The 12,743-nt window shown below is 46.0% G+C and overlaps 1 protein-coding gene across 1 annotated transcript in view; it reads left to right on the top strand.

Annotated features, from left to right (window-relative positions):
* Nucleotides 1-12,743, top strand: part of LOC138284012 (uncharacterized) — a 367,741-nt gene that overhangs the window by 340,617 nt on the left and 14,381 nt on the right. Inside the window, exon 9 of the mRNA XM_069222348.1 lies at nucleotides 5,907-6,021. Coding sequence (XP_069078449.1) covers nucleotides 5,907-6,021 — 115 coding nt within the window. The remainder of the gene's footprint in view (nucleotides 1-5,906; nucleotides 6,022-12,743) is intronic.

The following is a 12,743-nucleotide window of genomic DNA, read 5'->3' as shown; positions in this document are numbered from 1 at the left end:
TCCATCCCAAAGTCAGTCCAATTTAGGAAACAGCGAATATTCAACTTAAAAAAAGAACAAAATCATGATGCAGTCATGATCCACAAAGCATCTACTCCTCCTATCACATGTTGGCTGTGTCTTTGACCCTGTACAGTGCTTAGCAGCCTAATCGGCCAGGTTTGCTTTATATAAATACTGCATACACATACATGTATCTAATGCACTACTCTGGAAAAAATTGTTAACATTCGATTGAGCTTATAATTTTTTGAGAGAGCTAGGCCAAACCTTTCCATCCAGTGTGGCTAATATAATGTATTTCCAGTTAATTTAATTTTATAATATATGTGCTTACTTTATTAGTGTTAATATTTATGTTTTTGTTGTACTGATATCTGCACCAAGAAAGGTGTTATTCCACATTGTGTGCAAATTAAGGGGGGGGGGGGCTTCACGCATTCCCTTTCTGCCCAGGGTATCAAAAGTCCTAGCATTGGGCCTGGAGACACTTTTGCCTTGAGAGGCCTGTATTGCCCCCGGCAGTGCTTAATTTGTAAATAAAAAGGTGCCGGTGCCCAAAGCCCTTCTCTTAAACACACGGCTGCTGTTTTTAAATGTGCGAATATGGAATACTGAGGCGGCGTAATCCTGAAACCATCTCGGCCTCTTCAGTCCATTTACAGCCACTTGCTGCCCCTTCAGCTCACTCTGGCAACTTTCTACTTTCTCCCTTTGTGGAGCTTTTTCGTTTTTCCCTTCCTCCGTCTTTCTCATATGTGTCTTTTGCTCGCAGCAAATGCTTGAGGCTGAAGAATAAGCCCCGGCCCGCAATAATAAGTGCCAGTGCTCAGCACCAGAAACAACAAGCACAAACTAAGCACTGGCCTCTGGACACTCTTTTATAGTGGTGTTTTTATTGCACCTGCCCTGTTTTTTAAGAAATGTTCTCTGATTATCCCTCAACAAATGTTTGCAATGTGAAGCTGTGCTGTCATACCCTGTGCTAGTAACCTTCATGTCTTACTTTGCAAGGGGATAATATAGAATGACTCAAGGTTTTACTGGGGACTACTTTTCCCTCTCAAAGCCCCTGACTACCCATATATTTCTCAAACTGGGTGGTCCTTATTCTTTGTTTCTATAAAAAGCTTGGTTTGCGGGTGTCTGTTTCCTAACAAGAACATATAGCAGGTCAAGTGGGATTTCCTCATTTACATGTGACAGTCCCAGTCAGTAAGCAAACTGCACTCTGTCAATATGTTGGTCCATGCTTATTTAATCATACGAAAGAGGCACACCTATACAGTTTTTTTCCCAGCCAGTCAGGGGCACAGGGAATGCCAACTAGTGCCAAAAACACATATTCACTATATACTGGTGTTGCTGCTGCATTGTAATAATGCTGCTGAGTATGTGCATTGGCAAAGTTAGGGATGGGTTTTGGGAATCAGCAGCCTGCTTAGTCTCTGAGTACATCCCGGTTGTTTATTGTGTTGCATGTATGTTTGCTTTCTACTTGCAATTTTAAAATGTAGTGCAGACAACTGCAATTTTGTCTAAACAGAAATTTAACCCAGCTATAAAGGAGGATACCATTCCAGTATTATCCTCTCAGCTCCTGCATGCTCCTGCATGCTAACTGTCATTGATTCTGTGCTGCAGCCTGGTCCACATCCCTTAGTATTGACAGATTAAGACATTACTAGTGAAGAGAATGATACAGGAGCAGCAGTCACTACCAGCACATTATATGATGCAGCTGCACAGATTCTGATAGTATAGTAATGCCACTCCACACAGCCACCATGAACCACAAAAGAGTAGACACCCTCGTATTTCAACAGTCTAAGGTCACAGATGTTCTGTTATGAAACTTACAGTGGGGGTAAGCCTGGGTTAGGGAAGGTATTGTAGTGGCCCGTGCCCAGTAAGAAAAGGTTTTTGACAATTTGCCTTTCTATGGCTAAAAATTGGAAGCGACCTTTCTTGACAGTTCTCCACACTTATTTAACTCTGACCAAGATGAATAAGATAAGCTGACAGAACTTTTTTTCCAAGGTTCAGATCAATAGAGGATGGCATTTGCACATGTTCATAGCATGTGTTGACATTCATAAGCTATGGCATGAAGCTTCTCAGTCTATTTAAAGCAAATAATACTTATGTCTGGATCTAGATTATACTGTACTGTTTTTTGGTCAGAATATAACAATTCAGAAAGACTCACTCATCACATGTATTTTGATAATGGTCATAACAGTGGTGATCAAGCTTACATTAGTGAGAGGTCAGGTCTTAGGCTCCACCAACTTTGTAAAATAAATTAGACAAGTGACATGGTGGCAAATTATGGTAGCTGCATTCCATAAAAATGCATAAAAAATCGAAGCTTGGCATGAGGCTTGTGGCATGATATATGATTTCCATCAGCTTCACAATCACACCTTAATAGCTGAAGCACTGGCACGGGGACAGACAATGGACACTGGGAAAATGAAAGCCTAATGATGCATAAGATATATTGTGCTCCAAAAATCACATATACCACAAAGGCGCCTAGTGAGATGGGTTCCTTTTGTTCCCATTTTGATGTACAGTGATTACAAGGTAAGGCCAAGGCTAGTTAATAGCCTTAACTCAGCCTTTGGAGATGAATGGTCTCCCGCCAAGTCTCATTATGAGGACTCCCCAATAAAAACAAGAATTAAGTTGATATTTGGGTAGCAAATGTGTTTTTTGCAGAAAATGACAGTCAGAGTTGTGGTCTGTTGGACCTGACGCTTTTTGCAGCGTCATCCCCAAACGTTTTGCCTTCCTCTTCCTGTTTTTCTGACTCTGTTTTGTTGGCTTTAGGACTCTGGCACTTTATCACTGCTAATCCTTGCTAAAGTGCATGTGCTCTCTCCTTTAATCTAGGTATGATTGGCTTACACCTATTTGGCACATTTAATTTACCTATAAGTCACTTGTGCAGTGGTATCCCTTATACTCTGGGCCTGTAAATTAAACGCTACTAGTGAGCCTGCAGCGCAGCTTGAGCCACCCACAGATGTAGCCTTTCAAACCTATCTCAGGCCTGCCACTGCAGGGTCTTCATACACAGTTTACCTTAACATTGGCTTGGCATCTAAAATTACTTGCCAAGCCTGGAACTCCCATTTTACTACATAAAGGTCACCCCTAAGGTAGGCCATAGGTAGCCCTATGGGCAGGGGGTTGTGTCGGTAAAAGGTAAGACATGCGCTGTCATTGTGTGGCATGTTCTGGTGGTGACAAACAGCCTATTTGGTTTATCACTGCTGTGAGTGCTGCCCCTCTCATAAGTTGGCATTAGAAATTCTCTTATATATGTCTAAGTGGTAATTGCTGATCTATGAGTAGTAGTGTGGGCATGTTTGGTATGTTTGGAATGGTAGTGAGAAATCCTGCTTATTGTTGTAGGTGGATTTTCATTACTATTGTACAAATGCCACTTTTAGAAAGTGGGTATTTCACTGAGCTTATGACTCTTGTGCTTTGCAGCCTGACTCTAATCCACTTATGGGTTAGAGGAACACCTGGGCTTTGTGCATACTTTCCAGGCAGCCGTCACACAGGGAGGGTGGAGGGTGTAACAGGATTACCTCTGCTTACTGAATGGTCTTCCTGGGATGGGAGATTGGGAGGTAGGACGTACTTACAACTGTATAGACTTTGTCCTGCCCTCACACAGAAGGCTTGTTTACCCTCTACTGATGTCTGGAGCCAGGGCTGGGATCGAAAGGGGGTATTGTGTACTTCTAAAGGTCTTTTGAAGTGCCAACCTTAGATCAAAGACAAATTGAGTATATGTACAGGGGTTGTACCCCATGTTGGTAGACACTGTGTGGACTTGGCAGCAGATGCTGCTGGAAGGAATTGTCATGCTCCAAGGAACTACCATTAGGACTGTCCTGCTGTTGTGCTGCCCTGTGGCCTGCTCGGTCACAAGGGAGACTGCTACTTCACCCCAAGGACCCAGATGGACTGGCCTGCTGCTGGTACCTGGTTTCTGTGTGCCCCCAGTGCTCTCTCAGGTGCCAGCAGAGGATTTCCCCTGACACACATGCTGCCACTAGCTCTGCTGTCCTAGTGCCTTGAGAGCACTATAATCTTTTTCTACTGGGGCATATGGTGAGCGTTAACCTCAGCCTGCAGGGAGCGCATGGTGAGTGTCCCTGCTCTCTCTGTGTCTGTGTGCCTCTGTATTGAGTTGTCCTCCATCCTGGAGGGCCGAAGGGAAGGAGTAGTGCAGTGGGGCCTGCTGGCAGGGTTTTATAAAGCGTGGATGAGGTGATCACTTTCTGGTGCCACTGGGGCACAAGCAGGCATCAATTTTTGGAGGCAGAAGAATAACGCTGAAACACAGGCCATCTGGAGAGCGTTAGTCCACTCCCCCTCCAATGTGAGCATGAGGGAGTCTCACCATCATGCTGCCTGCCCCTGCCCCAGCCCTGACAAGAGACAAGGGACGAGCGGCTAGGGAGGACACTGCAGCAGTGAGCAGCCACACCTCCCCGATGCGGACGGCTGCCTGGTGACGCGCTCTTCGCGGGGATTCCAGAGAGGTTTCCCCGCCAACATAGACAGTGTGTGTGCCCCCCCCCCCCCTCCTTCTTCCACATAACTTTGGGCGCATATGTTCAACCATTTGTGGGATGGGACAGAAACATTGACGGAGGCCCCATTCCCGCTAAAGGAAAAGTACAGCATCTTGTGTCATAGGAGCACATAAGCTTCTGGCCCGATGTAGTGGACTGGTAAACCACAGTTTAACCTAGAAAGAAAGCGCAGGCGCACTGTGACCCTCATGCAGGAGGTGCTTGTGAGGTATTCCACAGCTCACTGTAATGGTCTTATGCCCTCAGGACATATGCTGTGTTTTATGCCCTGGTTTATAATGTCGTTTGTTTACCTGTTTATAGCAACAAGCGTATTTCAGGATTGGCATTGCCTGCTTAGAGAAGGTGTGTTCATGACAGGTGTAACAAAGAAACTTTTCTCCTTTCGCATTACTGTAATGTAACATGGCGCAGTTTGTTCAGTGATAATGTATGACACAAGTGCACTGTGAGAATATCTCTTTCGAGTTGCCCTATGATGATTTGACAATTGCCTGTTTGGCAGAGTATTACTGATTTATGTTGTTTTGGTCTACAGTTTATGCGCAATACAGTTTATTTGATATAACCTGGTGTGAGGTCTCATTTGTAGTGTGTCACTGGTTTGTGTGTGTTGTACAAACGTTTAACACATTGCCTCTAGAATAAGCCTGACTGCTCTGGCTAAAGCTACCCCAAGGGGGTGAGCAGGGGTTATCCTAGGAGTAAAGCTACCTTACCATGACTAGAGTAGTGGTTTCTGGCTGGCTTAGGTGCCTACCCCCAGCCAACCAGGATCCCCTTTCTAACACGGATAAAATGAGGCAGTTTAATAGAATTGAAAAGCTGGTGCTGGAGAAAATTTAGGGTACACAATGAAAATTATATCCTGACATTGGAAATAAAAATTGTTAATTTCCAATGCAGTTAAGCTGGTAATTATAGCGACACAATGCTGATGTTATGTTTTTTTTAATAACCTAAATATTTTAGCAGCTCCTCTACGGACCTGCCTAAAAACGTATGGGTTTAGCTAATTTCTCTGTAACATTTGTTTTTGTTGTAATTGTTTTTTTAAAACGTGCCATTTTGCACCCCCCAAACACTTCTGCGTGTCACAGTCGCTCATGTTACTTGCTGGTGTGATATTGGGATGGTTTTGCAGCATGTTCCAGAGTGACCTTTGATTTTTAGCTTTGTGAACTTACAAAGCCTAGTTAATGCGCCATGATTATGTGTTCACCAAGAGAATGGCTGCATTGTGGAGTTATGCTCACACCTGCACATTTGTTGTTTACTTTTTAGGAGATCTTTTGCAAAGACCAAGAAAATCATTTCGAGATCCCGCTATTCAAGGTGGAAAACCTTTGCCTGAACGTGGTACATGTAAGCATTACAGGAAGAGTTGTCGGTGGCTAAGGTACATTGAATAGATCACAGCTGTTGCCTATGAATCTCACTATCTTCGCATAAATTTGGATCCATCAATAAGAAAATGTTTGTAGTTATGGGACACATTGTCAGAAAACCTACAGGGGTCAGCACTGTTTTGCTTTACGCAACTCTATAATGTTTAAATGACGAATTTAAATATTGATTCACTCTGTTCCACACCGTTAATGGGCGGTATCGTCCATGGCAACCAAATGTTGATCACTCCATGAACAGGGTTATGTATTTTATATGTAAGAAAACCAGGGCCTTACCATTGTCTGTCCGTTTTTCTCAAATTAATACTACAGGTTTTCTATAATGTTTTTGCAACTTTCACATATAAATCCCACACTAAGTGAGGGATATGCAGGAGGACATGGTCCGGACAAACAACTGGCTTGTCTCAACAGTCAAATCAAATTGCTCCTGTTAGATTCAGATCCTCTTCCAGATGCCAGCCTTCAGCCCGCTGGCTTTCGGACAGATTGATGGCTGAAAGTACCAAGTGTAGGGGTCTGGTGAATCTATGAAGAAAAAAATACAACCCAGAAGAGAAAGAGATATATAAATCTGCCTTAAAAATAAATCATCGAGCAATTCACCAGACACAAGCTGATTATTTTTCCAATCAGATTTTATAAGCCACGAACAGATCTAGGGAGATTTTTAAAATAGTTCAATCATTTCTTACCTTGGAAGCCTGCAGGCATATTATACCCTCAGCTGAACTCTGTTAAAATATGTGTTTGCATGAGAAAATTTAGAAACTATACCCTGAATTTAATGAAGGTGTAGCTAGTACATCTGGTCCTCATCTTACTTCATCCATGAGTTTTTCCTCAGGAACACTCCTGGCCCATTTTGAGGGTACCTATTTAGATGATTCACCATGGGCAGTATTGAACTGCCTGTCAGGTTGCCTTTTGGACCCATATTCCCCTCATATCTTAGCAAAGGCTGTGGAAATATTAAATCCATTTCTTAAAAATCTGTTTAAACTATCTTTGCGATGTGCAGTGGTTCCAAAGTTTTGGAAACATGCACAGGTGTTTGCTGTATTAAAAAACAACACAGTTGACCCCAACGTTCTGGCTAATTTTAGATCATTTTCTCTATTACCGGCTTTCTCTAAGATGCTTGCAAAAATAGTTCATCGACCCATCAATCAATACCTAGAAACCAACAATCTTCTCAACAGCACACAGTCAGGCTTCAGATCATGCCATAGCATGGAATCGGCTCTGCTTGATATAATGGAGTTTATGAAGATGGCCTGGACCAGGGACGGGCAGCAGTAATAGTGCTGTTACAACTTTAGGCATCTTTCTACACTGTCTCATCTCGTTCTTTAAGAATAGTTGGCCAAGAGTGAAATATGGTCCTGCCCTGCTTTGGCTTAGGTCTTTTCTATCAGTCCATTGCCAGGCTGTTTATCTCCTGCTCTTCTCCCAAAAAGATTTTTGATCACGGTGTCTTTCAGAGCTCTGCTTTGAACCCAAACTTATTTAATGTCTATCTGGCTTCCTTGGCTGGCATCATCCATCTTTTTGACTCAAAGGTGGTGTCATATGCGAAAACACCTAGGTCATGTTTTCCTCCCAAGAAGTCAGCAGTCCGCTATAGGAAACAGTTAAATTCTGCCTTACGAAAGTATCCAAATGGATGAAGAACAGTTGTTTAAAGTTTAACCCCTCGCGTGCCCTGGACGATCTGGTCTCGCCCTCGGCTACGGTTGCCATGTGCCGGGGATGAGACCAGCTCATCGTGCCCCTGTGGGCCTCCCTCCCCCCTCCAGTGACGTCTGATGATGCCAGCGCACGATTGCCCCCAAGCTGAGCTTCCAGCGTGATCGGGGGTGGGTGCAGCAGAGCGGCATCAAATGAAAGGACCAAAGCGATCAGGCTGCAGAAATGCCCACTAGACTCCAGGGAGTTTGTTATTTTATATGTAAACAATAAAGGGAAGCAATCCCTTGAACAAGGTTTGCTCCCCGGTGGGGGGTGGGGGGGCATTTATTTAAGGCCTTTTTTGCCCTCTCCCCACCCAACCCCCCCCCCCCCCCACCTCCGGGGCAGATTGTCCTATTGTAATTAGGCCAATCTGCCCCCAGGTGGGAAGAAACCTCTACAAACCAGGGATCATTTTATTTTTTATTTTTTACACGTGGAGAGCGATCCCTTGGGCAAGGGTCGCTCCCCTGGGTGAGCAAATTGTTTTAGGCCATTTCTGCCACTCTTAGGTGCAGATCGGCCTATTTTTATTGGGCAGAAACCACTAGACACCAGGGATTTTTTTTTTAATGTCAGTTACACACAAGGGTAGTGACCCCTTAGGCAAGGGTCGCTCGCCTGGGGGGCAAATTTATTTTAGGCCATTTCTGCCCCCTTTGGGGGCAGATCGGCCTATTTTAATTAGGCTGATTGGGGCAGAAACCACTAGGCACCATGAATTATTTTTAAATAATATTTTACAGATGGGGAGCGACCCCTTAGGTAAGGGTGGCTCCCCTGGGGGCAATTTTATGTTAGGCCATTTCTGCCCACCTCTGGGGCTGATCGGCCTACTTTTCTTAGGCCAGTCTGCCCCCAAGTGGGGCAAAAACCACTAGGCACCAAGGATTTTTTTTTGTGGCGCCAATTTCACGCAAGGGGAGCGGTCCATTACGAGCAAATCTATTTAAAGCCATTTCTGCCCGGGGGCAGAAACCACTTAGGCACCAGGGATTGGTGTGTGTGTGCGTGTGTGTGTGTGCGCGTATGTTTTGTTTGAGCAAGGGTCATTCCCCATTGAGGCACATTACTGTTGGCCATTTCTGCCCATGGCCTATTTTTAGAAGGCCCATCTTGCCCCCAAGAGGGGCAGAAAGCCCAGCAGAGACCTGGGAAGATTTTTTTTTAAAGGTGGAGGTATGTCCATACCCCCACCCCAAATAAATGAGGACAAAGTTGTTCTGCCCACCGGTGGGCAGATGGGGCAATTACCCCCGATCCACTTCCCGGGGGACAGAAAGCCCAGTAGATGCCAGGGAATAAAAAAAAAATAGTGGAGTGGTGGTTACCAACCACTATGGCCCCATCCCAACTAAATGGGGGAACAGTCTTTCAGCTCTCCCCCGCACACTAAAAGATCTTATCCCAACAGCAAGCAAGAGGACATTTGATTCTTTTGGGTTTCGGTTTTACAGTTGGGCCATGAGAGCTTGTCTGACTCTCAAAATTGTCCCACTTGCAATGGTGAGGGCTGCACTTTTTGGGCTTTGGGACACTGCCATGTAGAAAAAGCTTTGAGACCTAGACACATCTGAAAACTAAACATCTGGGTTAGTCCAGGGTGGTGTGCTTCACATGCACCCCACACCATTTTCCTACCCACAATGTCCTGCAGACCTCCAACTTTGCTTGAAATCACCCATTTTCCCCACATTTTTGTGACAGAACCTTTCCGAATCTGCAGGAATTTACCAAATTCCTACAACCCAGCATTGTCACATCTATACCGATAAAATTCTGCCCCACTTGTCAGCCTAAAAAAATGTTTTTTTTTTTTCCAAACTGCCCTTTTGGACCCGCTTTGGTTCCCCCTCAGTTTCGACATGTTTTGGGCTTTTCCCTGTCATAGGCACTTGGCCCACCTGCACAAGTGATGTATCATTTTTATCGGGAGTCTGAGGGGAATGTTGGGTGGTAGGAAATGTGTGAAAAATTTGATTTATTTTTTTTTAGCTAAATTTGAGGTTTGCTGAGGATTCTGGGTAAGAAAATACTGGGGGATCCCCCCCAAGTCACACATCCATGTACTCCCTCGGCCCCCCCCCCCCCCCCCAACACTAAAGCAGTTAGTTTTGTTTTGATAATTTTGATGTGTCCATGTAATGTTTTGGGGCATTTCCTGTCACGGGCACTAGGCCTACCCACACACGTGAGGTACCATTTTTATAAGGAGACCAGGGGGAAAGCTGGGTAGAAGGAAGTTTGTGGCTCCCCTCAGATTCCAGAGCTTTGCAGCTCCGAAATGTGAGGAAAAAGGCTTATTTTTGCCACATTTTGAGGTTTGCTAAGGATTCTGGTTAACATAACCTGGTGAGGGCGCCACAAGTTACCCCATCCTGGGTTCCTCTTGGTGTTTAGTTTTCAGAAATGTGCAGGTGTGCTAGGTTTTCCTGGTTGCCGAATGAGCTAGAGGCCACAATCCACAGCTAGGCACTGTGCAAAAAACAGGTCAGTTTTCTTTGGGAAAATGTGATGTGTCCATGTTGTGTTTTGGGGCATTTCGTTTTGCGGGCACTAGGTCTACCCACACAAGTGAGGTACAATTTTTATCGGGATACATGGGGGAATGTTGGGTGGAAGATAATTTGTGGCGTCTCTTAGATTTCAGAACGTTCTAACACTGAAATGTGAGGAAAAAATGTTTTTTTGACAAATTTTGAGGTTTGCAAAGGATCCTGGGTAACAGAACCTGGTGAGAGTGCCACAAGTTACCCAATCCTGGGTTCCCCAAGGTTTTCCTAGGTGCTGGCTGAGCTAGAGACCGAAATCAACAGCTGGGCACTTTCCAAAAAACACGTCAGTTGTCAATGTAAAGATATGATGTGTCCATGTTGCGTTTTGGGACGTTTCCTGTCGTGGACACTAGGCCTACCAATACAAGTGAGGTACCATTTTTATTGGGTGACTTGGGGGAGTTCTGGGTGGAAGGAACTTTGTGGCTCCCCTCAGATTCCAAAACTTTGTAGCACCGAAATGTGAGGAAAATTTTTTTTTTGTGCCAAATTTTGAGGTTTGCTAAGGATTCTGTGTAACAGAACCTGGTGAGATCGCCACAAGTTATCCCATCCTGGGTTCCCCTAGGTGTCTTATTTTCAGAAATGTCAAGGTTTGCTAGGTTTTCCTAGGTGCCGGATGAGCTAGAGGCCAAAATCCACAGGTAGGCACTTTGCAAAAAACATGTCAGTTTTCTTTGGGAAAATGTGATGTGTCCATGTTGTGTTTTGGGGCATTTTCTGTTGCGGGCACTAGGCCTACCCACACAAGTGAGATACCATTTTTATCAGAAGACTTGAGGAAATGTTGGGTGGAAGGAAATTTGTGGCTCCTCTCAGATTCCAAAACTTTCTGTCACCGAAATAGGAGGAAAAAGTGGGTTGTTTTCTTTGCACAATTTTGAGGTTGGCAAAGGATTCTGGGTAACAGAACCTGGTGAGAGCTTCACAAGTCACCCCATCCTGGATTCCCCTAGGTGTCTAGTTTTAAAAAATGCACAGGTTTGGTAGGTTTCCCTAGGTACCGGCTGAGCTAGGGGCCAAAATCCACAGGTAGGCACTTTCAAAAAAACATGTCATATTTCAATGTAAAAATGTGATGTGTCCATAATGTGTTTCCTGTCGCTGGCAATAGGCTCACCCACACAAGTGAGGTACCATTTTTATCAGGAGGCTTGGGGGAACACAGAAAAGCAAAACAAGTGTTATTGACCCTGGGGGGGCGTGGCCTTGATCTGCAGGGGAGTGAGCAGCCGACGGACGGAGCTCCGGCCCGAGGTCCCCCGTCTGCACTCATCCTGACCCAACAGCTTTACTCCCTGTGTGCCCACTTGACCCCCTCAAGGCCCAGGAGGGGGGTGAGTGCAGAGAAATACAAAATAGAGGAGGCAGCGGGTCCCGGAGGCGATCCACGACGACAGCGGCCGCCTGACCTTAAAATGGCAGACGGGATGGGCTCGACCGCGAATGAGGCGAGGGCAGCCTTCGGGAGACACTGAGGCCGACCAATATATGCGGATAACCCCCAGGAGGAGCAGGGACGCCGGAAAAGGGGGCACCCGGCGGCGGGGAGCTATACCGGACCCGGAGAGATGCCTGAGGGCCGAATCGGTGGGCCTCCAGGGCGGACCTTGCTCATCTGGAGACCACAGAACGAGTGTGGCGGGGAGCACCTCCGCAGCGCACGAGACTGGGCGCGGAGCGACGGTGCGAACCAGACAGTGGGCAGAGGTGAGACTATGAGTATTCCTACTCCCCCCAGTGCCTGAATGAGAAGAGGGTACAGGGTTTTGAGTGCTGGATATCGGTCCTTCTAGACTTGCGAGTGCGGTGTGGAGGCGACTGGATAGAGAGGAACAAGTCTAGCTTGGTCGGCCTTGTCACATGAGAAAACACGACTGGGGCAAAGCCCTAGAGACACATTGCACAGTGGGCAAACCCAACAAGGAAAAAGGACACAGCAGGAGCCCCCAACACACAACAAGATTGCTCCGCCCCCTCCCCTACGAATGCAGAACAAACAACACTTCCAGGTGCCCCAGCGAAAGGGCCTTCGTTAGGAGATATATTACAGGCCATCACGTCCTCCCGGGAAATCCTAGAATCTAAAATCGAAGCACTCACTACGGATCTGGGACTCTTGAGAGAGGATCAAAGACCACGCTATTCCGGGAAATCAACTCCTTGCTTACGGTGTTCAAATGGGGGGATGGGAGACGTAGAGTGGCTCTAACCACTTTGAAGTGACCTAGAGCAGAGGGGGACGTGGTGCTTCTGGGTTTTGCGGCCCAGCTGCAGTGGCTTGCCCGGTGGATGGCAGAGGGCAGGACCGTAACAGCAGATGGGAACACAACGGCCCACCCCTTGTTTTGACACTGGCGGGCCTATTCCTCAACCTGACTCAATCGGAACGAGCACTCGCTCCGGAGACTCGGGTTCTCCACCGG

This window comes from Pleurodeles waltl, chromosome 3_1 (genome assembly GCF_031143425.1).
Source record: "Pleurodeles waltl isolate 20211129_DDA chromosome 3_1, aPleWal1.hap1.20221129, whole genome shotgun sequence".
In the NCBI taxonomy this organism is placed as follows: Eukaryota; Metazoa; Chordata; class Amphibia; order Caudata; family Salamandridae; genus Pleurodeles; species Pleurodeles waltl.
This window is presented reverse-complemented; position numbering and strand designations above follow the sequence as displayed.